Source organism: Leucoraja erinacea, chromosome 20, assembly GCF_028641065.1.
Source record: "Leucoraja erinacea ecotype New England chromosome 20, Leri_hhj_1, whole genome shotgun sequence".
NCBI classification, from domain to species: Eukaryota; Metazoa; Chordata; class Chondrichthyes; order Rajiformes; family Rajidae; genus Leucoraja; species Leucoraja erinaceus.
In genome coordinates this window covers 27,588,681-27,616,650 of record NC_073396.1, presented here as the reverse complement: position 1 = coordinate 27,616,650, position 27,970 = coordinate 27,588,681, and the positions used below count along the sequence as shown (strand labels likewise).

Genomic DNA, 27,970 nt, shown 5'->3' with positions numbered 1-27,970 from the left:
TATGGGGAGAAGGCATGGGAATGGGGTTAGGAGAGAGAGACAATAGACAATAGGTGCAGGAGTAGGCCATTCGAGCCAGCACCGCCATTCACTGTGATCATGGCTGATTATCCACAATCAGCATCCCGTTCCTGCCTTCTCCCCATATCCCTTGACTCCGCTATCTTTAAGAGCTCTATCTAACTCTCTTGAAAGATTCCAGAAAATTGGCCTCCACTGCTTTCTGAGGCAGAGAATTCCACGTGTTCACAACTCTCTGGGTGAATTTTTTTCCTCATCTCCGTTCAAAATGTTCATAATATAGATCAGTCATGATTGAATGGCAAAGAAGACATGATGGGCCGAATGGCCTAATTCTGTTCCTATCTGTCATGGCTTAATTCTGCCATATGATCCTTACGAAACATTCTTGACTCTTAATCCGGCCCACTCTCGTTCTTCGTTGAGTTGCAATGTGAAGTTGGAAATAAATTGTCACAACAGCGAGGCAGCAAAATGGTGCAACGTGCAGTTTGCAGAGTTAATTGCCGATGTTGGGTGAGTGGCCGCGGTAAAATGGAACCTTCCCCCAGCCCCGGGTCTGCTGTCTGCTCCGGGCTGCCACACCTCACTCTGATAGGGGACGGCGGCTGTCGCTCATCCCGGCCCGGGGCGGGAGGGCGGGCGGCGTCTGCGTCTGCAAGCAAAGATCTAGTCTGCAAGCGCAGTCTGCAGGAAATTAGCAGGAGCTGCTGAGTTGAGGGAGAGGAGGGGGGGGAGCCTTTGCAAGGCGGCGGCCCGGGAAATACCTCACATACATGGAGATGGTGCTTCTGAGCTTCTGCCCGGCTCTGCTACATGCTCCAGCGACCCAGCACTGAATTGCATGGCGCATTTAAAAATGGTAAGCAATAGAGTTACGATGAAAGAGCCTCTGATCTCTATTTTTTTTTGTGTGTGCATGCTTTTATTTGTTTAAATGTATGCTGCAGGGGCGCTGCTTTCCGTGTGGAAATCTATCTTTGTAGCAGCGCAGGATCCGGCGGCCGGAGAAACAAAGGGTCGCAGCGTTTCAATCGCGATATTAAATGTGTCAGGGTTGTGCAGAGGGCGATTGGAAATATACACGGCGTGCAATCAACTGATGGCTCGTTGGTTGGAACCAAAGATTCTAGAGGAGCTGGTATATTTGGTTGGAACCCTCCGTGCTTATTGGTCACCCATGTGAGTGAGGCTCTCTGTGGGGCAAAGACCGCGGCGACTATGTGGTACGTTTTCAATGTAAGTTGCATTTAAAGGAGTTTGTCCCATTTCACGGGGAACTGTGTCTCTTCAGACTCCAGTTGTATTTTGCAGAGTTAAGGTACGACTATCTCTCATAAATAAATTTTGCATTTGAACCCCTGTTTGCGCAAATATGAACAATTTGCTGCATTTTTTTAAAATTTGCAACCCGTTTGTTTTTGGTAGACACTTAATTCGTGGGCGATGTTTGCAAGTACACGCTTGGATGGGTGAACGTTGGCAAGCAAAAATGCAAATTGGTTTTAATTATAAGGGATTTGCCTTTTTAAAAAAAAAACTGAGGCAGTTAGAAGCGCAAGATCTTTGTTTACATCAGTTTGGCCAAATTTGAAGTTACTTTAATAACTAATTTTGCTCACAGGCGTTCTCGCATTTTGTGTGAGTCGACCAAGATGAGATCAAAATTGGTGGTTAATTCAAATGCAAGCAAATGTTGAGGGAATTATGTACAAATGACAGCTACATCAATTTATAGTTTTGTGGAACAAGACGGGTATTTTTTTTTTGCACCTCTGTATCACAGAAGCAATGTGTTGTGTCACAAAAAAAATATTGCTTGCCAATTCTAATCTTTTTCAAGCCCTAGATACAAGTGGCTTGTTGTACAACTTTCTTGGCTTGCAGATGATGCAAGTGCCTATCTGGTGGTACAGAGGTACAGCTGGTAGAGCTGCTGCCTCACAGCGCCAGATCCCAGGTTCAATCCTGACTTCGGGTGCTGTCTGTGTGGAGTTTGCATATTCTCTCTGTGACCGAGAGGGCCGCCCCCCCCCCCCCCCCCCCCCCCACAAAAGATTGGACATGTTTGTAGGTTAGTAAGACTCTGGCCCTAGCGTGTAAGGGGTGGATGAGAAAGAGGGACAACACAGAACTCGTGTGAACGGGTGATTGAAGGTTGGTGGAGGACTCGGTGGGCTGAAGGGACCTGTTTTCATGCTGTATCTCTAAAACTAAACTTGTAGAAACAAAGAAATGTCTGATAAAGGGTCTCGACTTGAAACGTCACCTTTCCACGTTCTCCGGAGATGCTGCCTGACTGGCTGAGTTACTCCAGCACTTTGTGCCCTGTAGTAAACTAAACCCTAGTCAGCTTGTAAACAGTGATTTTCGTCTGCTAGTTATAACATGACAAAAGAAGGTTTACACTCTGTCTTCATATTTCATCCTAGAGGAGCAATCCCATTAGTCCTGCTTGCCCGTTCTTTATTTCCTGACATCCGGCAACTTATTCTCTCTCCTATGCGCCTATAAACTGCATTTTGCCATTGCCCGACACTAAGGAGTATTTGCATTCGCAAAAGTCTCCCTATTCGTCTTTGGGGAAATTGGAATACCCCGGGAAAACAGAGGCAGCCTCGGAAAGACCCTGCAACTTCAGCACAGACCACAGCTGATGTCGGGATCAAACCTGGATCTTGTGGGGCAGCAGCTCCTTGTTCACTGTGCCATCCTGGTAGGGCATGGCATATCTACAAAATGAGCATTTGGACAATGCAGTGGCATAGCTGGTAATCCAGTCACTCTCACAGCTGGCTTTTAAAGGGGTTGACAAATTGAGAGTATAAAGATGGAGTTAAAGGGGAAGTGAGTACAGGAAAAGTTACAAAAATCTCCCGAATTAATGGGAAGGAAAGTTCAAGAAGGGACAAGAGGGCAAGGTCAGGGCCAATAGTGACTCTTTTGAGATTTGAGGTGAATATCGGAGTTAAAGTGTTGTATATGAATGTGCAAAGTATAAAAAAATATTTTTTAAATGAGGCTGAGTTGGAGATTAGCAAGTTTGATGTCGTGGGAATTACAGAGACATGGCTGCAAGAGGACCAGGGCTGGGAATATTCAGGGATGTACGTCCTATCAAAAAGACAGACGGGTGGGCAGAGGGGGTGGGGTAGCTCTGTTGGTAAAGAATTAAATTTAGTCCTTTACAAGGGGTGACATAGAACCAGATGTAGTCAGTATGGATATAACTGAGGAATTGTAAGGGTAAAAAGACCCTAATGGGAGTTATCTACAGGCCCCCAAACAGTAGCCTGGATATAGGGTGCAAGTTGAATCAAGAGTTAAAATTGGCATGTAGCTACGGTGGTTATGGGAGATTACAACATGCAGGTAGACTGGGAGCCATTTTCTGCATCACAAGTTTAGTTTAGAGATACAGCGCCGAAACAGGCCCTTCGGCCCACCGAGTCCGTGCTGATTAGCGTTTCCCCGCACACTACAGCATTCTACACGCAACAGGGACATTTTTTACAATTTTACTGAAGCCAATTAACCTGCAAACCTGTACTTCTTTGGAGTGTGGGAGGAAACTGAAGACCCCGGAGTAAACCCACGCAAGTAGAATGTACAAACTCCATACAGACAGCACCCGTAGTCAGTATCGAACCCGGTTCTCTGGCGTTGTAAGGCAGCAACTCTACCGCTGTGATGCCGTGCCACCTGAGTGACTACATTTCAGTATGGACCCTGCCAGCCAAGATGTTGTGAATAACTCTTCAGCTCTTCATTTAAATGGCACTGTAGGATTTATTTCAAGTATTATCAGGTCTAGGCACTGTTTGCCGTGCAGAACCCTGTCAGCACTGCATAGTGTATCAGCTTGTATTCGTATGTTGAGAGTTCTTGATTAGTAAGGGTGTCAAAGATATCGGGGAGGTTGAGGTTGAGAGGGGAAAATAGATCAGCCATGATCGAATGGTGGAGCAGATTGAATGGCCTAATTCTGCTCCTCTGTCTACAGTCTTGTCGGTTTCAGTCGTAAGAGTTGAATTTAAATCCTTCGCAATTGGAGGTGAGAGGGCTGTTAAATGAACTGCAAGTGGTGCCCATCAGATATCAGTTCCTACGCTTTCCGCCCCCAGTTTTTAACTATTTCCCTTCCCTGCCCGACAGCCTATGTGTGCCTTGTGAATGGAACAACACACGTGCTAAACATATATGCAGCTGTTGACATAAACTGTGCCAAATAGTTTTATGACTTCTGTTTAGCTCAGATAAGCTGCAGCAGTGAACACTGAAAGACCTGTGATGGAAACTAGGCGATAGGTAGAAAAAGTCTTAGAAAACTGACAACTTAATAGTTTTAAGTTGTTTTGTCGAGAGCAAAATTCATTCTTGGCAGTGGGAAGAGGAGGGAGGGAGGTGATTATCTTTCGAGTGCTGCACAGTTTGACTCCAAACCTAACAATTAAGCAGCAAAGACTGGTGTTAAGATGCCTTTTGTTGGGATGACATGACTAACATGGGATTAATTAGGAATTATAAAAAGAGTGAATATTTAAAGCATTCCGAGATGCTCTTTGCAGACGACCCCTCGCGTTACAAAGTGAGGGATTGTGTTTGTAGAAAACAGTCCGTATTGCAACTTTTCTGTAACGTGAAGCCGCATCATCTGCGCTTGTGTCAAGAAACATTAAAGGATAAATTTATTATTGGTTTATGTGCATTTTTCAAGTAAATTCCATGAGAGCTAATTTTATTCAGTTTCGTATATCTCAATTTTTTGGTTGGAATTTGTGAATTCTGTAACCCGGCCAAATGTAACGATGAGAGGGGTGGTTGCCTGTAATATAGAGGCATATAGCATGGAAACAGGCCCTTTGGCCCAACGTCCATGCCAATCAACATGCCCCATCTAAGCTCATCCCATTTGCCCATGTTTGGTCTATTTCCCTCTAAATCTTTCCTATCCATTTACCTGTCCAAGTATCTTTTAAATGCTGTTATAGTACCTGCCTCAACCATCTCCTCTGGCAGCTCGTTCCATATACTCGCGACCCTTTGTGTGGAAAAAGTCATACCTCTGGTCCCTATTAAATCTCTCCCCTCTCACCTTAAACCTACATCCTCTGGTTCATGGTGTTCCCCTACCCTAGGCAAAAGATGATCTATTCCCCTTTGTAGGAAGGAACTGCAGATGCTGGTTTAAACCAAAGATAGACACAAAATGTTGGAGTAACTCGGTGGGACAGGGAGGGATAGAGAGAGAGAGGGAATGCCAGGGTTACTTCAAGTTAGAGAAATCAATTTTCATACGACTGGGCTGTAAGCTGCCCAAGTGAAATATGAGATGCTGTTCCTCCAATTTGCGTTTAGCCTCACTCTAACAATGGAGGAGACCTAGGACAGAAAGGTCTATCCCTTCCCCACCAAAGTCCCATCAGCTTCTTGTTTTCACCCAACCAACAGATAACAATGGCCTGTTTCCTTTATCATCGATACTTTTTTGCACATCTTTCATTAATTATTCTTTATCTCTCTACATCATCGCATATCTTTCATTTCCCTTATCCCTAACCAGTCTGAAGAAGGGTCTCGACCCGAAACATCGCACATGCCTTCCCTCATGAGATGCGGCCTGTCCTGCCGAGTTACTCCAGCTTTTTGTGTCTATCTATTCCTCTCTGGTTTCTGTGGGATATTGAATCTTTTAAATAGTAAAATAAACTTTTAAATAGTAAAGAGCTTGAGTTCACCAGATGATTGCAAACACCCGTTTAGTTCACCACTGCCCATTGGATAAGGATGCAGGTTCCATTTCTGGTCTGACTACTGTGGCTCCAGATCCAGGGACATCATTTACACTCGCCTTCCTCACTTGAACATGTTATCTCTCCAGAACTGCGTAGCAAAAGGTGCGAGTGTGTGTTTTGTGTATAAATATGCTCCATATAACACCACCAGGGTCTTGCCTTCCGCGCCCTCGGGTCGGCTTGAAAAATTAAAGGGAATGATTACAATTATAGATCAGGGTAGAGATCTTTGAGACAGGGGTGAGGGGTCAGACTGGGGTGGAGAAAATCCCAGGGTTGGTACTATCGTACTTGCCTTCCATGCCCTCGAGGTTGGCTGCAGGAAGCACCCCCAGGGCACAAAGGTTGCAGGTGGCTGGGCGAGGAGAGGGACATCGGTTCGCTGGACGAACAGATGGAGGCGACGGTTTCAACGTGCCTTTATGACCAGCTGGGGCTGTGAAATGGCACCAAAACCAGGCGACTCATGCATATAGACTCAGTGGGCTGTTTCTATGCATTATGTGCTTAACTCGGGATTATACTTGGGTATGGCAATCATCTTCTGGCCTGAATGCAAAAAAAAAAAAAACTGTACCTTGGTACATGCGATAATGAAGGGACCATTGAACTTCGAGAAAAATAATACCTGACTACTCTGAACTACTTATAATCGTTTTGAGATGGAAAAAGCAAGTCTGAAGGAAAGACACAAAGTGCTGGAGTAACTCAGCGGGTCAGGCAGCATCCCTGGAGAACATGGATTGGTGACGTTTTGGGTTGGGACCGTTCTTCAGTCTGGAAATATACTGGTGGAAATTGTTGGGCTGTTCTTTTCCATTTTGCATTCAATTACTTTTCAATCACATTTCTCAATGATTGAAATCTACATATCCCAAAAGAATATACTGTGCAGTAACAATACACAACAAAACATATTAAACATCTAGTTTTAAAGATGCAGATGCAGAAGTAAATGCCTGGAAGACAAACTAGTTCTTTGTATTTCCAGCATTTTAGGTTTTTATTTCAGACTTTCTTCATCTGCAATTGTTTTCATTAGTTCTTCATATTTGATCGGTGACATTTTAGGATCCACTGGTAAAATGGAACTCTTGGGGCTGCAATATGGTTGATAAACTCTTCAAAAGCTGGTCAGGACTAGGTGGCCTTTAGAACTCAATCATTTTTAATGGTGCCTTAGTACTTGAGTGTGTTGGCAGTACTATGAGGAAAGCAGGACCCTGAGAATGTAACAGGAGGCAGCATAGACCTGTTGATCTCCTGAAACATCATAATATTGGTGAACCAGCATGTGTAGGAGAGAACGGCAGATGCTGGTTTACACCAAAATAGACACAAAATGCTGGAGTAACTCAGCGGGCATCTTCAGTTCCTTGTTTCTAAGTCTGAAGGAAACCAAACTTTGGACCATGTCTATAAAGAGACAAATGTAAAGATATCAGAATTGTGGTAGAGCTTGCAATTTCAGTGTGGCAATTCCAAGATTGTGTCTATATGGGGCAAGTCTGTGCTTGGACTGGATATTCTGTGGTTTGTAAACTTTCTAAATTTTTTTTAATGACTCATTATTTCAAAGGACTTAATATTTTGAAATGTTGCCATGTTTCATATATATTGATGGGTAATAGCACGCGGTGATGTAACGGACAGACTCGTATTTCCGATGCAATGTTTGCTGCTTTCCAAAATGACCACTGACGGTGCTGACTTGCTTTTAGGGTCAGCATGGACAGGATGGGCTGAAAGGCCTGTTTCTGTGTTGTGTGACTCTGACTCCAAATGTAACCAGAGCTTGATTGGAGTCTGAATGCAGCAGTCTTGCTACCCTGTCTTTTTAAAGAACAATGAAATGTTTGACCATTTCATAATTAAAGATATAGAACTTGTGTCTCTTCACATCACATTTTCAAATTTGGTTCCATCAGTCCCTCTCATCCAAAGGTTTTGGAATAGGTAGAGTAGATGCACAGAGTCTTTTACCCACAGCAGGGGAATCAAGAACCACAGCGCATGTGTTTAAGGTGGGAAGGGAAAGATTTAATAGGAACCGTGGGGCAACTTTTTCACACAGTGGATATGGAACGATGGAGGTAGTTGAGGCAGGTACCATAATAACATTTAAAAGGCATTTGGACAGGTACATGGATAGGAAAGGTTTAGAGGGATATGGGCAAAACACGGGCAGGTGGGACTAGTGTAGATGGGGCATCTTGGTCGACATGGACAAGTATGGCTGAGGGGCCTGTTTCCGTGCTGTGTGTAACCGGTGATATATCCCTTAACCTCTATCTCTGATAAATCCCCGCCTCTACTTTGAATTTTCCATTCCATTTATTTCCTTGTATGTACTAGCACCACCCAAATCCATGCATAGCTTTCCCCAACTTCCATGTCTGATTGTTTTAGAATCAATTGTTAGATTCTTAAAAAGATGTAGAAAAGAGGCAGCAAGCACTATGAGAAAAGAGCAGGACCCTGAGACTGTAACAGAAGGCAGCATCGACTTGTTCATCTCCTGAACCACAATAATTCTAATGTCGAGCTCGGTCCCATTTCCACCCAACTTTAACACGGTGACTTTGAAAGTTACAGATGACATCCTCCGATTCTGTCACTAAGATAAACTAAGATGGTCGTCTACTCTCTCATTCTCCACAACTACAGTCCAGCCAGACCAACCTACACCTGACTGATTCCATTCCTATCCATCCAAAGAACTACCTGCTTTGGCTACTCCATGCCTTCTGTGTTTTTATGGGTCCTTAGTTCTATGTTGCTCCATCAGAATGTGCAGCTGCAGTTTAGAAGCACCAGCAATGGGTGAGATAATCCCTCCACATTGTACTGCTGCATATTTTCCATATCCCTTGCATATTTTTCTCCCAATTCACGATCACTCCTTATTCCCTTTGCACACGGTAAGGTCCCACCAAAAGAAAAGTGAATAGAAAGGAACTGCAGATGCTGGTTTATACTGAAAAATAGACACAGTGCTGGAGTAACTAAGTGGGTCAGGCAGCATCTCTGGGGAAAGGATCATTGGTTGGTTGAAAAAGGAGGAGAAAAATAAAATGAGGCGCGTTGACCAATTGGTATGCATTGATTATTGAGGGTTAGATGTTGGTCAGGAATGTACCTTCTTTTCAAAAAGGGACCTGACTTGAAACATCTGTCCATTCTCTCCACAGATGTTGCCTGACCCATTGAGTCCCTTCAGCATTTGGTGTTTTACTCTCTTCAAATTGTCTCATTGGTCCTTTCACCTACATTTGAATGGAGAAAGTTTACAACTTAAATTAGGAACAGGGTTGACTTGAAGACAGGTCTTGAGGGATTGGATTAGTGGAGCAGAGGTTTGGATAAACACCTCCGCTCAGTCCACCTAAACCTACCTGATCTGCCGGTTGTTAAACACTTAACTCCCCCTTCCATTCCCACACTGACCTTTCTGTCCTGGGCCTCCTCCATTGTCAGAGTCACCCATTCCTTCTATCCAGAGATACTTAGTTACTCCAGCATTCTGTGTCTATCTTCGGTGTAAATGAGAATCTGCAGGTACTTCCTGCACAGAGTTTTTACAGTTGTGTTATATGGATAGCTGTCTGCTTGGTGAACAATTCACAACATGAAGGAACTGCAGATGCAGGTTTAAACCGAAGATAGACACAAAATGCTGGAGTAACTCAGTGGGACAGGCAACTTCTCTGGAGAGAAGGAATGGGTGACATTTTGGGTCGAGGCCCTTCTTCAGACTGATGTCAGCTAAGAGGGTGAAACATAGGTAAGGAATTGTAAGGTGTGAAAACCAGACAAGGGGAATGAAGATCAAAGAAAATGTAGAATAGATCATTGTTGGTTGGGAGAAGGTAACAACAAAACAAACGGATATAAAATGTTGGACACAGTAAGACTGGTCGGAGAACTGGAAAGGGGGAGGGATGGAGAAAGCAAGGGTTACTAGAAGTTAGAGAAGTTAATGTTCATATCGCTGGGGTGTAAACTGTCCAAGCGAAATATGAGGTGCTGTTCCTCATTGGAGGGGTAGTTAAAGTGTTCATCAACCGGGAGATCAGGTTGGTTCAGGCAGACTGAGCGAAGGTGTTCAGCAAAACGATCGCCAAACCTGCGCTTGGTCTTGCCAATATATAGGAGTCCACAGCGGATACAGTAAATGAGGTTGGAGGAGGTGCAAGAGAACCTCTGCCTCGCCTGAATGGACTGTCTGGGTCCTTGGTCGGAGTCGAGGGAGGAGGTATAGGGATAGGTGTAGCATCTCCTGCGCTTGCAGGGAAAGTACCTGGGGAGGGGGTGGTTCTGGGAAGGAAGGGACGAGTTGACCAGGGAGTTGCATAGGGAACAGTCTCAGCGGAAAGGGGTGGAGATGGGAAGATGTGGCTAGTGGTGATATCCCGTTGGACATGTCGAAAATGTCGGAGGATTATGTGCTGTATGCAGCGTTTGATGGGATGGACGGTGAGGACTAGGGGGACTCTGTCCTTGTTAACGATGGGGGGGGGGGGGGAGCAAGAATGGAGCTGCGGGATATCAGAGACCCTAGTGAGGGCCTAATCTATGGTGGATTTTGGGGAGCAAATAAAACTGGCTGTGTGGGGCTGGGGAAGGATATTAGTTGCGGTGGAGGCCACTGACAGGAATTGAATCTTCATTTGTTTAATGGGAATGGGGTTGATAACAGCAGGAGGTGGATTCCAAAGGAATGCGAGGTGTTTTCCTATTCAAACGATGTAACCTTGAACCATGCTGGGCTGCTGGGTTTTGTGCGGTGCTTCCACTTTGAAGGAAATTACCATAAATTGTGTGGAAATTCTGGTTGTCCTCGAGTAATTTTAGGGAAATGAAATAATTTTGGCAAATTTCCTGGTCCAGTAAGCCTTCCCCAACTGCGCACGTGCGACTGCCGCCCCAACTGCGCACGCGTGGAATCCGGGCCCACTGCGCACGCGCGGAGAGACGCCAAAGGATCCAATCAGTCCCGTGGGATGATTTGCGGAAAAAAAGTATGTACCTGTATATTTACGACCTTCCGCGCCTGCGCAGTTGGGAGAGGCCTGTCAGCCTCGTCACAATTAACAATGAAGATAATAAGGAAAAATATAATATTCATGGTTGACTATCCTTAAGATTGACTACGTACAGCGTCCTCGCCCATGAGGTATGGGTTCTGTTTTTTGAATGTAAAGCACCCATGGATAGTGGATAGTGAGAACGGTTCATTTTAAAGGCTGGCCCATCGTGCACTGCATTCTTGTGTGATGAAGGTTTACTCTATGAATGCTCTTGACAAAAGTAGTCGGAGTAATCAAGGCATTTAAATCCACATTTTACATGAATGTTCCATTTAATCGATACAAAACCATGTACACTTCTCTAAATGTTGACTTTTTCCCTGCCGCCAAAAAACCCCCTTCCTCCCCTCCCCACATATATAAAAAACACACACACACGCATCCCTTCATGTATCTGGATTCTAACTTACCAGTAAGAAAAATGTGTAGTAAGGAACTGCAGATGCTGGTTTATACCGAAGATAGACACAAAAAGCTGGAGTAACTCAGCGGGTCAGGAAGCATCTCTGGAGAAAAGGAAAGGGTGGCTTTTTGGGTCGGAGCCGTTAGTCGACTCTGGAGAAAAGGAATAGGTGACGTTTCAGGTCCGAACCCTCTTCCTCAGGTGGTCAAACGGTAGAGTTGCTGCCTTATAGCGCAACAAACCTAGGTTCGATCCTGACTCTGGGTGCTTTCTGTACGGAGTTTGTGCATTCTCTCCGTGACCTGTGTGGGTTTTCTCCGGGTGCTCTGGTTTCCGCCCACACTCCAAAAACGTACAGTTTTGGAGGCTAATTGGCTTTGTAAAATTGTTAATTGCCCCCAGTGTATGCAGGATAGTGTTAGTGTATGAGGGTCGCTGGTCGGCGTGGGCCAAAAGGCCATTTCCGTGCTAAAGTAAACAGAACTAAAAGGAACAGGTGACGCTTCTATTCCTTTTCTCCAGAAGAAGGGTGCCGACCCAAAACATCACCTGTTTTTTGTTTTTTCTCCAGAGATGCTACCTAACATGCTGAGCTACTTCAACTTTTGGTGTCTATCTTGAAGAAAAAGAACATTTGATTTGTTGTAAGTTGAGTCTGTTTTATTTGAGTTTATTTTAATAAGTCTTGATGTCCTGGGTACAAACTGGGTAACACCTTGAATGTCAAAGTAACACCGTGTTTTATTGCAAAGGGTTCATCTGGAATGACTGAAGGAAACTTTTCTCAAAAGTATGAAGCTAGATTCAGATCTTGCCACTTCCTGTCCATTATCTACATGGTTCTTGCAAAGTTGAAATAACAGGAAATTTTAAATTGTCAAGATCCTTCTTTTGTGCAGAGGAAAGAAAATGTAGTTTCAGCTTTCCTGATTGTTACCGAAGTTTTGATTGCAGCTGAAATACTCTTTTTAAAAAAAGTACAACCTAGCAGCCCATCTTAAAGTTAAAAGCAATTTACAATCTTGCCAGAAGTTCATTAGCAGGACAAATCTAAGATGCCTTGTTTGCTCTGTTAATCAAAGAAGAATTCCCAGAGGATCGTGGTGTTATAATATATTGGTGCAAATGTCGTAAACTAATCACTATTCACCGTGTAGCATTTGCAACATTTTGGAAGGTACGTCACCGGGATGTTAGCAACATTTTACAGGAGGCAGTTTAGTTCAGGAAACACAGGATGGTGCAAGAATAAGACTTGAATGAAGGTCTGTTCCAACTCCGAGGGGAGCACTGAGGTGATTGGTAGAGTATATTACAAGATACAAGATATATTTATTTGTCACATGTGCCAGTTGGCACAGTGAAATGTGATCACCATACAGCCATACAATAAAATAAAGAACACAACACACGATAGAGTCCAACATAAAACATCCCCACACAGCAGAATCAAAAGTTTCCCACTGTGGGGGAAGGCAACAGTCAGTCTCTTCGTCGATGTTCACCCGTGGTCGGGCCTCCGGAGCCCTCCGCGGTTGCTGCTACGGGCAGCCCGCCGCTCGCCGGATTGTTGGCTCTCTGACGTCGGGACTGGAGGACAACCTCAGCGGCTTGGACCTCCAAATCGGCCGCTTCCCACCGGAGTCCACAGCTCCCGACCTCCCCAGGCCGCGCCGGGTGGAGATTCAACACTGGCGGCCCTTGGCAAAGGATCCCAGGACTCCGCGATGTCGATCAGCGCCGCCCGCGTTGGGAGCTCCGCGAACCACAGTTCCATGATGTCGATGCTACAGGTCCAACGCTCCGGAGCTCCAAACGGCGATCCGGGTAGGTATCGCCCGCTCCGCGGTGAATCCAGCGCCGCGCCGCCGCTGTTGTAGCTCTGGTCCGGTCTCCGGTAGGAAAGGCCGCTCCGATCCAGCTGGTAGGCCGCGGGGGGGGCGCGGACGCGACTCGGCGAAATAGTCGCACCTTGCCAGGAAGCGACTAAGAAATGATTTCCCCCTTACCCTACACCCCTCCCCCACATAGAAAAGCTAAAGTAACCCAAAAACAAACAGTTTAGCCAAACTAATATTTAAAAAAGAAGGGAAAATAAGGGGTGCTGAATTGAAGGAACCTGGCTACAGTAGTCAGGCGCCTTCAATGCAGCGCCCCTATTGAATGGTCAGATCTAAAGGTAGGCAAGGGGATAGGCGAGAGCTACCACCACAGATGAGTTTAGGCACGGACGGAGTTGACAGTTGCGGTAGGGACTGAAATAATCTACAGTACTGGCATAGATTTGGCCTGAAGCTTGGCTCTGATCGCAAGCAGCTTTGTTTGGTTTTAGATGCTGTGTGATGAATTAAATCAGTGGGTGGGACATCTTTTAAGTCAAATTTTGCTCTTCTGTAGTCTATCAAGGGAAACTTTGTTTGTGATGCAACAACTTGGTCCAAAGCAAGCGCTGTCTGCGGAGGGCGCTCAGCATCGCCAAGGACTGCTCTCACCCCAACCATGGACTGTTTACCCTCCTACCATCCGGGAGGCGCTACAGGTCTCTCCGTTGCCGAACCAGCAGGTCGAGGAACAGCTTCTTCCTGGTGGCTGTCACTCTACTCAACAACGTACCTCGGTGACTGCCAATCACCACCCCCCCCCCCACACTTATTATTATTTATTCAAATCGTTTGCTATGTCGCTCTTCAAGGGAGATGCTAAATGCATTTCGTTGTCTCTGTACTGTACACTGACAATGACAATTAAAATTGAATCTGAATCTTTGAATCTGAATCTGAACTTGGTCACCACATCAATGTGACCTAGCGAAGAGTATGTACTTTATCGAAGATAGATGCAAAATGCTGGAGTAACTCGGCTGATCAGGCAGCATCTCTGGAGAAAAGGAATAGGTCAAGACCCTTCAGATTGAGAGGCAGGGGAGAGGGGAAACTAGAGATATGAAGAGGTACAATGAACAGATGAAGGAAAGGTATGCAAAAGGCTAATTCAAAATCAGCAATGATGATCAAGGAAAGGTAGAGCCCACAATGGTCCATTGTTGGCAGTGAAGGTGATACCTGCGGGTGAAACACTAAAACTAAGAAGGACGAAAGTGAAACTAAATGGACGGCAAGATGAGGGAGGGACAGAAGGAGGGAATGCAAGGGTTACTTGAAGTTGGCAAAATCAATATTAATAGTGCTGCGTTGTAAGCTATTCCTTTTCTCTAGAGATGCTGCCTGACACGCTGAGTTACTCTAGCATTTTGTGTCTATCTTTGGTGTAAACCAGCATCTGCAGTTCCTTCCTACACATGTACTTTATCGAGATGGGTTTGAAGAATCTGACAAATATCTGGCAACCTTTTTGGAAAACCAAAATACGCAATGTCTGTGCAGAAAGGAACTGCAGAGAGTGGTAATCACTAGACACACAGTGTTGGAGTAACTCAGCGGGTCAGGCAGCATCTCTGGAGAATAAGGATGGGTGACGTTTCTGGTTGGGAGTCTTCTTCAGACTGAAAGTATAGGGGAAGGTCAGGCCTTTTCTTACCTCCAGTTCACTTCCTTATACAGACCTACTATGCGAGTTTAACTGAGTGAGGTCTTAATCTGATGGCAAAGGGGTCTGAGGCAAATGAAGACCAGGCTCTACTCCATAGTTGTTAATTGCACACATAGGAATAATGTGCACAGCTACCTGTTAGAATATGTATTCTTATATACGCACACACCCACACACACAGTTCAGGCACTGATATTGTTCACTGCCTCCTCCATGCAAGTCAGCCATCTTATTTCTCCAGAGATGCTGCCTGACCGGCTGAGATACTCCAGCACTTTGTGTCAACCTACACACTGTCTGGTTATTCCGATGGAACCTACAAAGCACTAACATGTTTGCCAGCTAAATAATCTGAAACCAGATTACAAATACCAAAAGCACCATCTTCTTGTCATCTGGTTTCATTTAATATAACCAACTGATACACATTATATTCTAGGAAATTAATTTTGGCATATTCCTCGCATATGTGCAACACAAGTTATTAATCACTCCAGTCATGCCCAATGGAATACTTTATAGAGTCACCTGCTTTTCATAGTCAAGGTGAAGGCAACATTTTGCATATTACTGTTATGGGAAGAAGGTACAGGAGCCTGAAAACATAACGTCCAGGGTCAGGAACAGCTTCTTCCCTATAACTAGCTGGCTATTAAACACTCCAACCTCCAAATAGGCTCCAAACTATATAGACTTGGGGGCATTTATTTTTGACTTTGCACTATTATTGTTTGTTTATTTGTACGTATAACGTTTTGTTTGTTGTGTGCTTTAGAGAGTACTATGTTTTATATATCTGTTGTCCTGCTCCATGTAAGAATTTCATTGTAGATAGACCCAAAATGCTGGAGTAACTCAGCAGGACGTGCAGTTTTCTGGATCGAAGGAATAGGTGACGTTTCAAGTCGAGACCCTTCTTCAGACCGAAGAAGGGTCTCGACCCAAAACGTCACTCATTCCTTTTATCCAGAGATGCAGCCTGTCCCGCCGAGTTACTCTTGCATTTTGTGTCTGCCTTTAGTAGAAACCAGCATCTGCAGTTCCTTCCTACACTTTCATTGTTCTGTTTTGGGACATATGACAATAAAACACTCTTGACCTGACTGAAACTTCTCTATTGTGTGTCGGGTTTGCATTCCTCTGCTCACCCTTCCAGTCTATCCCTGCTGACCTCTGGGAATTGGTCAAAGAAATGTAAAGCTGCATTTTCTTAAACTGCGTTTGTCCTTCATCTTTCTTGCACATCTGGAAACATTAATGCGTGCACACAAGACAACAGACCCTTGGTTCCCAAAAGATTTTATGATTTATTGTGGCGTTTATTTGTTCAAACACCTAAGGCAAATGGAAACTGGTTTAGATCAGATTTACTGCAACAAACATGCCAATGGTTGTAAATTGTAATGCTTTCATGCTGGTTCTGAATGTCTGTTTTATATCCATATACATATGGCTCTTTAGATCCCACATGCGGTACTGGTAAAAACATCAAGCCTCTGCCTGACTGGCTCCACCAAGGTCAAATCTAATGGCTCCATTTTAAATTAAATGGATAACAAGCCATTTTACCTTTTCTACAAGTTACTGAATGAATTTGAAGCAGAAAGTTTACATTGTCAGCCACATCTAAATGAAGGACAAATGTCAGTCTTCGTGAAGCATTTAAATGAATTCAATGTGTAGGAAGGAACTGCAGATGCTGGTTTAAACCGAAGATAGACACAAAAAGCTGGAGAAACTCAGCGGGACAAGACCCTTCTTCAGACTGGTCTGAAGAAGTCTCGACCCAAAAAGTCACCCATTCCATCTCTCCAGAAATTAATTGAATGGCTTGGCCTTGGGGTTAATTTGATCTCAGCTGAAATGTGCTAGATGTGATTCTGAAGACTTCAAGGCACGCATTCTGAAAATCTCTGCTTGTTCTTGGGTTGTTGCCAGTACCAATGAAAACATAACATTCACAAAGCAATTAGATTTCCATGTTGTTGAGTTGTGTATTCACTGGACTTTATCTTGCACTAATCGTTATTCCCTTTCTTCTGTGGCTGTACACTTTGGACTGTGATCATAATTTTGTAGTCTCCGCTGACTGGATAGCACGCGACAATAAACTGAACACAACTAAAGGGCCTGTCCCGCTTGGGCATCATTTGCACATCATTTACGCGACATCATTTACGAGTCACGACGCACATGATGCGCGGTGACGTAGGCCGGGTCGTGCGCGGCGCCCCAGGATTTTGGGATGTACAGAATCTTCGCGCGCCATCTGCGTGATGCGCAAATGACGCCCAAGAGGGACAGGCCCTTAAAGCTTGCATTGCTGAGTTTGGTCGTCTTTGGCCAGGATATACATATGTATGGGGAAGATGGGAGGTTTGACTCTGTCTTCCTGAATTAGGGTATGTACAATCCTAAGGTTAACTGCACCAAAGTCAGAATTTTATAGTGTGGAAACAGGCCCTTCGGCCCAACTTGCCCTCTCTGACCAACATGTTCCATCTACACTAGTCCCACCTGCCTTCGATTGGCCCATATCCCTCTAAAACTGTCCTATCCATGCACCAGTCTAAATGTTTCTTAAACATTGCGATAATACCTGCCTGAACTACCAAGTCCATTAATAACTCTAGTTGTGCTAAATTACCCGATGATAGATTAACCCGTAACCAATCTCATCAGTGGAGGCCACCATTATCAGAATGTTTGCCCATTTCTTTTAGAATCAAATGTACAACACAGTAGGAAGTCATGGGAGCACAAGGAACTGCAAATGCTGAAATCATGAGGAAAACACAACGTGGTGGGGAAACTCATCTGGTCAGACAGCATTTATGGAGGGAATGGATGGGTGACTTTTTGTGGCAGGACCAGACTGATGGCCAATGTCGGTCATGATTGGGAGGGGGAAATGGTTCTTCACCTAATCCCACCTTACATGGAGTGGCAGGTTCACTGCTTCACCAACTATTTCTGGTGCTACCACGCTTCAGGCAATGAGATGCAAATCTATTTTTCCTTTTGGTGAAAAAATATTTTTTTCCATTTGCCTTTTAACATCATCAATTATTTTTACTCTTTTCTCTCTGGTCTTTGACCTCACAGGAAATGTGGCCTTTCAGGTTTCACTCTCCAGACCGTGTTATCTGCATCAATCATATATTTTCCCATCCTGTTTCAATGTTTCTTCAGCTAGTTTCCTAGTCCTGCCACGATTCACAAACCTCCCTTTTTCTAGCTTGTGCAAAAGTGTCTTTCGTGTAATTATGACCCAGAATTGTTCCAAAGGTATGGGTATTGTGCACAACTCCAGCAAGACCCATCCTTGTTTTTGCTCAATGAAAATTGTATTGTTTATCATGGTGATATTACAATGAATACTGTAGACTAATTTGGATATCTCTGAACATGTGCAATATGTTTCATTGTTATTCAACTTAAGATTCCCTTGGGAAGGGCTGAGGAATTCTAGTGGAGAAAGCTAATGGAAAATTTCCCATTTGATGTTTTGCGAATTGGCTATATAATAGATGTTTAGGGAATTGCTTGAAAACCTGAAGAACCCAAATGAAACGATGGATAGAGAGGCAACTCTCCACCACTATAGCACTATCCCATTGTGCTGTTTGATCACGATGATGTGGCGACGTGTTAAAATTTAAAAGATGTTAGTCCACAATTTTGAATCAACTGGTCTTTTGTTGCTCTTTCCAATCATAATCTTTCAGCCCCAAAGGCTAGTTAGTGGCCTATGCTTGGCAGCCAGGTTTTCCACACCCTTATGCTGACATCATGCTTCGATTAATGATTGTATCACTTCCAGCAGTGATTTATTGCTGTTTCTGTCGGGCAGAAACGTACTCCCTTGAACTAAACATGTAAAGAAAAGAACAGGTCCGAGCTAGATTGAAAATTGATCTTAACATGCAAAGCTCGAGTTAGTCCTGTACTTTATTCACGTAACCAAGATAGAGGGGTGGCTACAGAACTTTATATTTTCCTCAACCTTCTAAACATTCACTGTAAAGTAGACGAGCTACTCGGCTAACTGTAAGATTTGGCAAAAACACACGGTGCTGGAGTAACTCGGCAGATCAGGCAGCAGCTATCTAGGGAGATGGACTGATGACGTTTTAAATCAGGAAGGATCCCAATCAAAAACATTGCCTGTCCATTCCTTCCACAGATGCGGCCTGACCTCCTAAGTTACTCCAGCACTCTGTCAGTGACCATGCCTATAGTGCACAATTAGGGGCAGGAGGCTGTATTTTCTTACCAAGAAAAGTAATACATGCATCATGGCTCACATTGCTGATTTCCACATCTTTATGTTGCACCAGGGAAGTACTGAACTATCAACTTCACAGTGGAGCTTAGTAATGCTGAGTCAGATGGTGTACGGGGGCTATGGGGCGAGGGCAGGAGAATGGGTTAGTAGGGAGAGATAGATTGGCTATGATTGATGGACCAAATGGCCTAATTATGCTCCTATTACATGATCTTATGAGAGTGGATACACCTCAGCGTTCCTCCAGCCATGGCTGGTGTATCCTATTACAGCTTCTAAACATTCACTGTCAAGTAGATTAGCTAACTACGATTTAGCAAAACACAGTGCTGGAGTAATTCTGCAGATCAGGCAGCAGCTATGAAATGCAATCCTATTACTTTAATTAGTATTAATCTCTTATAAGTTGGTGTTATTTGACCATGGGTGCAACAGAGAGGCCTCCAGCTCTGCGGTGAACCTGCAGAGCTGGGAGGTGTTAATATAGACAGGGGTACACTCTGGGGAACACTAGTTGTAAGCTTGAGCTGTGTTGAGTGGGATTCTATCTGAAATGCTATTCTATAGCCAGGTAGTTTGCCATATCTATATGAGTAACCAATAAGGTATTGCAGTTGGAAGTACACTACAAGCAAAATGTGCAACATAGCTTAGAATAAAAGAACCAGTTCATAATTTTGCAGTTTTAAATGTTGTGAACAATGTCGTCCTGTCTTTTCCCCCATGTCCTGCTTCCCTCTGGACCCATTTCATTTATTTTTTCATATACAATGGAAATTGTTCTTAACTTTCTGGGAAGAAAGATCACCATACCAGATTCGAGTAGAGACGCCTCGTGTATGTTTGATTTATGCCGTTTTTGAAAATAACAGGTTTGTTCCTTTAATACCAAGGCCCGATTTACATGCTGGTAATTTTGGTATATCAGGCACAAATCTACTGCTGACAACGTACTAGTGTGTATGTTGAATTAAGCACCCCCCCCCCCCCCCCCCCCCTTGTAAAATGGGGCCTGTGCTACAATTTTTTAATTGATGCGCCACATTGATCTTTTTGAACATACTCCTTGGAGGAAGTGTGGAAATCAAGAATCACAGGCAGTTATTTGTAGGTTTCTTCCTTGTGTAGGGAGTTGTCACTAGGACTGTTTGTTTAATGAGCAGGCAAGGTTCTTATTTGCAGTGAAAAGCATTTACTTGCAGATCAGTCAGTATCTCTCGTAAGAGATCCCAGTTTCCAGTTGTGTTTAGTCTGTGTTTTGAAACGTCAACTGACCCGAACACCTTTTCCACCTCAAAGCCTTGTCCCACTGTACGAGTTCATTCAAATGCTCTCCCGAGTTTAAAAAAAAAATCAAACTCGTGATAAGCACATAGAATGAACGTAGCGGATACGTCAGAGCTCGGGGACGTCTCATAGCGGCTCATAACGCTAACGGCAGGTACTCTGGAAACACGGTAAGCTCAGGAAGAGTCGTGAAGATTTTTCAACGTTGAAAAATGTCCACGAGAGCCCCGAGTACTTACGAGTGGCCATTACCGTAAATCTCCGAGTTCGAATCAGGGCAAACTCGGGAGAACTCTTGAATGAACTCGCACAGTGGGACAGGGCTATTATCCCCCTCCCTCCATTGCCTGACCTGCAGAGCATTTACTCCATTAGTTTCATTTCCAGCATGGGTGGCACCGCTAGTAGAGGTGCTGCCTCGCAGCTCCAGAGATCTGGGTTCGATCCTGACCATGTTGAGTTTGCACGCTCTCCCTGTGACCGTGTGGGCTTCCTCCGAGTGCCTTGGTTTCTTCCCACATCCCAAAGAAATGGGGTTAATAGACCTCTGTAACATAGACCAATGTGAAAGGAGTGGGTGCAAAAGTGGGAACGGCTGATCAGTGGTCAGCCTGGATTACGTGGGCCAAAGAACCCATTTCCATACTTTATCTCTAAAACTAACCAGAGTATTTTGTTGATATGCCAACTGGTAATCCTTATTAAAAAGGGAGGATAGATACAAAAAGCTGGAGTAACTCAGTGGGACAGGCAGCATCTCTGGAGAGAAGGAATGGGTGAAGTTTCGGGTCGAGACCCTTCTTCAGACTGGACGGTTACTAATGTTTTTTTTTCCCTTCCATCTTTCAGATTCTTGTACAAGCATCTCAACTATAGCAACTTTTCCAGCCACAGAGTTGAAACAACGCTCTATTCAAGGTTTTGAAAGTGAAGGCCTACATTGGATACTTACCATGTCAACAGACCACAGCCCCACCACTGGTGTGGTGACGGTCATCGTGATCCTTATCGCCATTGCAGCCCTCGGGGCTTTGATCCTGGGCTGCTGGTGCTATCTGCGTCTGCAGCGGATAGGGCAGTCGGAGGATGAGGAGAGCATCGTGGGTGATGGGGAAACCAAAGAGCCCTTCCTGCTGGTGCAGTACTCCGCAAAAGGGCCGCGGGTGGAGCGGAAGGCCAAGCTGACATCTGCTGCTTCGGAAGGCCACGGCTAAATCTTCAACTTGCCGATCAAGGCAGCAGCCTTTGTTGTTTGGACTATACAACATTTGTACGTCAAATCATTCTTCATACTGTGAAAGGATTATATGTGTTCAAGCTGCTTATTAAAAGAAACAGAAGGACCTGTTTAATCGGGAGTCTGGTCTGCAACTGCGTGTTAAAAGGAAAATCAAGGCTAGCCATTTAGCACTTAGTGTTTCCTACTTGAATTCTAAACCCTTTAAGCTGAGCCTGTGTTGGAGTTGCTACTGTAAATGTCATCTTTAGTGAACCTGTGGGTTTTTGGGGAAAAACATGCAGAGATCAATATGAAACTTCAATCCAATTTCTGTACAATACAGTATTATATTCTGAATAGCTAAACAAACTGCTGTAAGTGTTTTAAGTATCTTGCAGTGTTTTTGAATCCAAGTTGGAATTGGGGGAGGGCTGCGAGGATGACAAAATCATTACAGAACTAGCAATGATTTTTGCGGTTTTTTTAAAAATAAATTAACCCGATGCTACACTCATTTGCATCAGTTAGTTCAAAATCATCCTCTGGTTCTGTAATATCTTTTGTTTTAGAAAATTGAAACCGTGGGGGGGGATTGGAAGAGAGGGAATTATTGTTTCTACAGAGTTGCAGCACAATGAAGATTGCAGAATGGTTATTCCATTTTGTGCATGAGGTTGTGCTAAAATGATGTGACTGATATGATGCTGCCAAAGCACTTTTGTTTAAAAACTAATTCTAACCAGGGCCTATGATGGAAATGGCTGTAGTTACAAACTGCCAATGATCCGGATGGTCTTGTACATTGACAATGGTGGCTGAGCAGTTTGCTAAATAATTCAAAGCATGTTAAAATGGGGTTTGTAGTACTTAAATGGTTTAATTTAAAAACTTGATTTTGGTACTCTACCATAATTTTTTTTTTCCTGTAATTGTTTTTACAGAAATAAATTTACTCTATGTACATTGTAACCACGATTCATTAGTGCAATATTCAATTGTAAACAAATAAAGAATTTTCCCCTTTTACCAGTACTTTTATCTGCAAAAAAATATTAATATAGAACCTGGTAACCAGTTTTGGTGGAAAACAACACCCAGTAGAAAGATGAAAGTTACTCATTTGATCAAACTTAATGCACGCTACTTTCTCCTAGCCCCCCCCTTTCAACCATGGCCCACATACAATTTAAAAACATTAGCAATATGGCTCAAATTTCTGTATTTTCACGATCAGCTCTCATCCCAAACATTCGTCCAGCTAGTTTGGGGATTGAACCTCTGCGTTTTCTGAATGGGTGGTAGGTAACTCTGATTCTTCAATGGGAAGTGACGTTGAAGTGTGTTTATTTATCTCCAGTTCTTCTTCAATTGAAGACATGTATGTTTTTAGCAAGATATTTTCATTGAGCAGTTGTTTTGATACCGTTGCAATCTCACTGAGTTTGGCTGCCGTTTCAGCCAGCTCTATGTTCCTCTGCTGGTACAGATCTTTCAGTTTCTCATTGTGGTGTTTGAGGTTCTCGTTTTTCTCCTGCAGAGCTCTGTTATGGAGCTTGAGTTGGTGTTCCTCCTGCCTGGATACAGAGAGCTGGTAAATCAGCTGTTTCTCGGCCTGATGCAGCATCTGCATCTCTGCGTGGAGTCTTTTTATCTCGCTCTCCAGCTGGCTGATGCGGTCTTTCTGCAGCTCTGCTGCTTTTTGGATACACTCCGGGTTACAGCACTTGAACGGGTTCTGCTGAACTAACTGGGGAGTATGCCACAGAATAAATCTCACCAGGTTAGGGACAGTTAATGGCAGATCCTCAGGGTACTTCACACTCCAGTCTTTCCTGTAAAAACAAGGGAAATAAGAGATGGTTAATGTGCATATTTCCCTCCAGTATAAACTTCACTATTCCTGTATTCTTGATCATCAATGAAAAAACAATTAATGTATTTATTCAATTAAATTCACAAAGGTGAATAGATTAAGCAGATGCAGTAATTTGCTGATTTCTAGTGGTTTATTTTATCAAGTCTGACTAATGCAATTCCATTCATATTTTTTTCCAAGATGGACAGTATGACTTAATTGGCAGCTATTCCACAGGAGGCAGCTATCTGCTGTGAATGAAACACATGGGCTTTATTGAGCTATACGGAGCAAAGTAGTCCTATTACACATTCACTAAACAAATCCTGGCAGACACACTTTTCAGAACAGATCAATAGTAGTAAAAATAAAACTGCTGGAGAAACTCGGCATGTTAGGCAAAAACAATGGAGTATAATGAGATTCCTTCCCTTCACCTCTTTCTACCAGCTACCTCCCCTTTACTCTGAAGCAGGGTTCCCGATTCAAAAGATCAATCCCTTTTCCTCCACAGATGCTGCCTGACCCAGCACTGCCTCCAGCAGTTAGTTCATTGCTCAAGATGCCAGCATCTGCAATCTCTTGTTTCTCTGCTTAAAATCTCCTCTACATACATTTGCTTTAGTTTAGGTCTAATTTAGAGATACAGTGTGGGAACAGGCCCATCGGTCCACCAAGTCCGCGTTGACCAGCGATCCCTGTACACTAGCAATATCCTACACACGAGGGACAATTACATTTTTTTTCAAACAGTCAATTAACCTACAAACCTGTACACCTTTGGCATGTGGGAGGAAACCAGGGCATCCAGAGAAAGCCCATGCGGTCACAGGGAGAATCTGTAGTCAGGATTGAATCCGGGTCTCCGTAAGGCAGCAACTGTACCACTGTGCCACCAATTTCAAAATGTGTAGTTCTGGCTAAAATCAATAACTCACCCAATTCCTGTTTGATGCACATAGTAATACATTGTGTATGACATATGCAATTTCCACACTACATCACTGACTTAGTGATTGCAATAAAAACGTGCCGAGTTTCTATGTTGCGCCCAGTTAATTGTTTATTTTCCTATTCTGCAATTTAGTAAATAGTCAAAAGCCAGTATATTACCACAACTACTTTACAAACTCAGAAGCAAAACTGAATTTAACAAAATTCCACGGAACCACTAATACAAGAGAGATTTTTAGATTTTCAGGGGCTTTCCTGTGCAGCTGTGTCAGAATGATTACCATGTCACATTACACCAGTAATCAGGCATCAACGTTCCTGATTGGTTTGCATATGCTTGCAGACAATAAAAATCGGGATATAGATTTGTTTAGCAGCATGGAAATCAGCTCACTGAGTCCGCAACAACCAGCGATCCCCGTGCACTAGCCTGCACACTAAGGACAATTTACAATCTTTACCAATGCCAATTAATCTACAAACCTGTACGTCATTAGAGTGTGGGAGGAAACTGGAGCATCCAGTGAAAACCCACACGGAGACCATGCAAATTATGTACAGACAGCATCCGTAGTTAGGATCAAACCCGGGTCTCTGGTGCTGTAAAGCAGCAACTCTACTGCTGCACCCCAAAATGTAATGACATAAATACAATTATTTTATCTCATAGTAAGGAGTTAAAGATTTAATGTAAATTATTTCAATCTGAGAAACATTTTCACAAAATTAACAGACCTTTCCCATTTATAATTGGCAAGAGCAGACACAGGACTGACACAACCCAAAAGCATGTCTTGCAATGACAAAGCTTTAACAGTGCAGGATTTGATACAAGTCACGATTATATTCAGACAAGCCAGAAAACTGATAGGAAATTCACATCAGTGTCATAAAGTGTACAATAAGGATTAATTCCTTTGTCTTACCTGTTTCTTGGGAAAAAACAGGATAGTTGGAAATCGATCAACCATATATTCCCAAGGTAGGTCATTTTTGGCAACATTGATTCTGAAAGAATAAACCAGTTTTGTGAATTATCTACATATCCTGTGACCAGAGTCATTACATGGAGAGGAAGTTCTACAAAAAAGATCATGTATCCTCTGTATAAAACTGATTGTTCAAGCGTTAAGTCACTTGCAGCAGCTGGAGAAATCTGTAACAAGAAAAAGTTCTGTGCATTTCTCAAGAGTCCAGTTTGCTTAATCCCCTGCCAGCACAAATGGCACTGAAAATTAGTAACTTACAGCTTTTACAATGGCTGCAGAAAGAGCTGCACTCTTTTTAGAAGTTTCTATTTTTTCCAATTACTGAAGTTCCGGTTTTATACAATTAATTCAATTCACTTTACATTTATAAAAAGCTGCCACCACAAGATAGTGCAGCTTTAACAAACTACTGTCACAAAGCATGCATTCACTATACTCAGCTTCACTGAATGCATAATCGTCATTCAGTGTTGACCACAAATAGTGTCATTGTTGCCATGCTCACTGATCTGCAGAAGTCTGCTATGTAAGCAACTATCACAAACTACAGTGGCAACTTATGGCATTAAAGGATTCACTGCTGCACTATTTAAAATGCTAATAGACCACAGAAATGCATTCAAAAACAGGAACAGCCCCTTCAACAAAAGGTACATGAGACTTTGCATTTAAAAAGCAAAGTCTGTGTAAATGTCTCCAAGCATTTCAAATGTGCCATGACCCACTTTGAAATGCAGTGATGATTTCACTGCTAAATGGGATAACTGTCCCAATTACAGAAGGATCTGAGCTACACGCTGAATTGATCATCAATGGGGAATTCATCAATGGGGAATAAAATCTTGTAGCCGAAAATTAAAATCTGAGCTGTTAACAAACAACATGACTCAGTTCAATGAAAGGCATTATTGTAGAGAATACAGCATTGCCTCAATACTGATTAGGGTGTAAGTCTTGCTTCTGAAGTGCATCTTAAAACACATGGCGTGCCCACACTTGACAGAATGATGAATGGGCAAGAGGTCACCAGTAAATAAATGACAATTAAAGATACATTTTTAGGCATACAACTGAGATTTGCTTACATGGCTGATCTATAAAAAGCTAGATTATAGCATTTACCTGACAACATATTGAATGTGCGTGTGGGTGACATTGCCTTTATGCCTGCTTTGGCATTTAATACCTCAGCTTGAAACTCATTAACTGGGCAAAAAGAAATGTGACATTCTTAAAACAAATTTTCGAGTTTAAAGACATGAAAATGGAAAAGATGCGATTCCAGATAGGGGTTCCTTGTTCCACAAGCAGCTTAAATATTCTGTTATAATAAGAATGAAATGCAGATGCTGGTTTGTACCAAATATAGAATCAAAATGCTGGAGTAACTTTGTGGGTCAACTGACTTACTCCAGCATTTTGTGTCGATCTTAAATATTTTGTTATCTTGATTCATAAAATTTAACTTTAACATCTTACAAGGAAAGAGAAAGTAAATTGGACCTATTGTTCGTAATTTAGGAACATTTAGACTCAGTGAAACATATAAAGATTCTGAGATGGCTCAACACGATAGATTCTGTGGCAGAGATTGCCACTGAAGGGATGAAAACCAGAATTAGAAGATAAAAGTCTCATCTTAAAAGAGCTTCTATATCAAAGCTGTGGTATATCAGGATTTCTCCAAGAGATGTAAATCTTTGGAATTCCTTATCCTTAAATCTCTGGAATTGTGAAATATATTGATGGCTGAGATTGATTATTTGGATTGGAGGGGAAATCCCGAGTTTAGTGGGATCAAGAGGAAGTGGACGCCATGAGGCCAGCAGGCTTGCGAGCTCTAAAGACATACTCCTGCTGCATGTACTGCATTAAAAAACAGTGGTGAAATTGGAAAAGTTGCACACAATTTCAGGAGGCTTTATTTTATAGTTGGCAGTGGGGCGAAGAAGAGTCAAGACTATGCAATGGTTATATGTAATGACAATGGAACAATTAAACTCTTACTTCCGGTAGCTTTACAGGCCCATTAACACACAACTAAATATGCAATTGGTAATATAATAAATTAATAATCAGTAATATTAGGTAACCATGATCAAATGGCGGAACAGACTTGATGGCCTAATTCTGCTCCTATGTCATATGTCTTATGGTAACCAGACCAGAACAGTGCAAAACCGAAGTATACTTTATAGAGCAAGTCAGAGACGATCAAAGGTAGGCAAAAGTGCTGGAGAAACTCAGCGGGTGCGGCAGCATCTATGGAGCGAAGGAAACAGGCAACGTTTTGGGCCAAAATCGTTCTTCAGACTGATGTAGGGTGGGGGGCGGGAAGAAGCAAGGACGAGCAGGAGCGAGAGGGTTGAGGGACAGCTGAGAAGGGGAGGAGACAATAAGGGTTACCGGAAATTGGGGAAGTCAATGGTCATGCAGCTTGGGTGTAAACTGCCCAAGTGGAATATGAGGTGCTGCTCCTCCAATTTCCGGTGGTGCTCACTCTGGCATGGAGGAGGCCCA

At 43.3% G+C, this 27,970-nt stretch overlaps 2 protein-coding genes across 5 annotated transcripts in view; one reads left to right on the top strand and one right to left on the bottom strand.

Moving 5' to 3' along the window:
• Positions 1-684: 684 nt before the first annotated feature.
• snn (stannin) lies at positions 685-22,132 on the top strand. Of its 4 annotated transcripts, XM_055651732.1 has the most exons (3): positions 726-883; positions 11,881-11,953; positions 21,283-22,132. In XM_055651732.1, exon 3 carries the CDS (start codon positions 21,387-21,389, stop codon positions 21,645-21,647), a length of 261 nt encoding a protein of 86 aa, XP_055507707.1. In that variant the 5' UTR covers positions 726-883; positions 11,881-11,953; positions 21,283-21,386; the 3' UTR covers positions 21,648-22,132. The 4 variants fall into 4 exon arrangements, with proteins under 4 accessions (XP_055507706.1, XP_055507707.1, XP_055507709.1 ...); XM_055651731.1 differs by lacking the exon at positions 11,881-11,953 and having other exon boundaries at positions 685-883; XM_055651734.1 differs by lacking the exons at positions 726-883; positions 11,881-11,953 and adding an exon at positions 1,096-1,247.
• Positions 22,133-22,509: 377 nt separating this feature from the next.
• txndc11 (thioredoxin domain containing 11) overlaps positions 22,510-27,970 on the bottom strand; it is a 64,279-nt gene continuing 58,818 nt past the window's right edge. Inside the window, exons 11-12 of the mRNA XM_055651735.1 lie at positions 25,393-25,469; positions 22,510-23,488 (exon numbers count right to left, since the gene is read on the bottom strand). Coding sequence (XP_055507710.1) covers positions 22,911-23,488; positions 25,393-25,469 — 655 coding nt within the window. The 3' untranslated portion in view covers positions 22,510-22,910. The remainder of the gene's footprint in view (positions 23,489-25,392; positions 25,470-27,970) is intronic.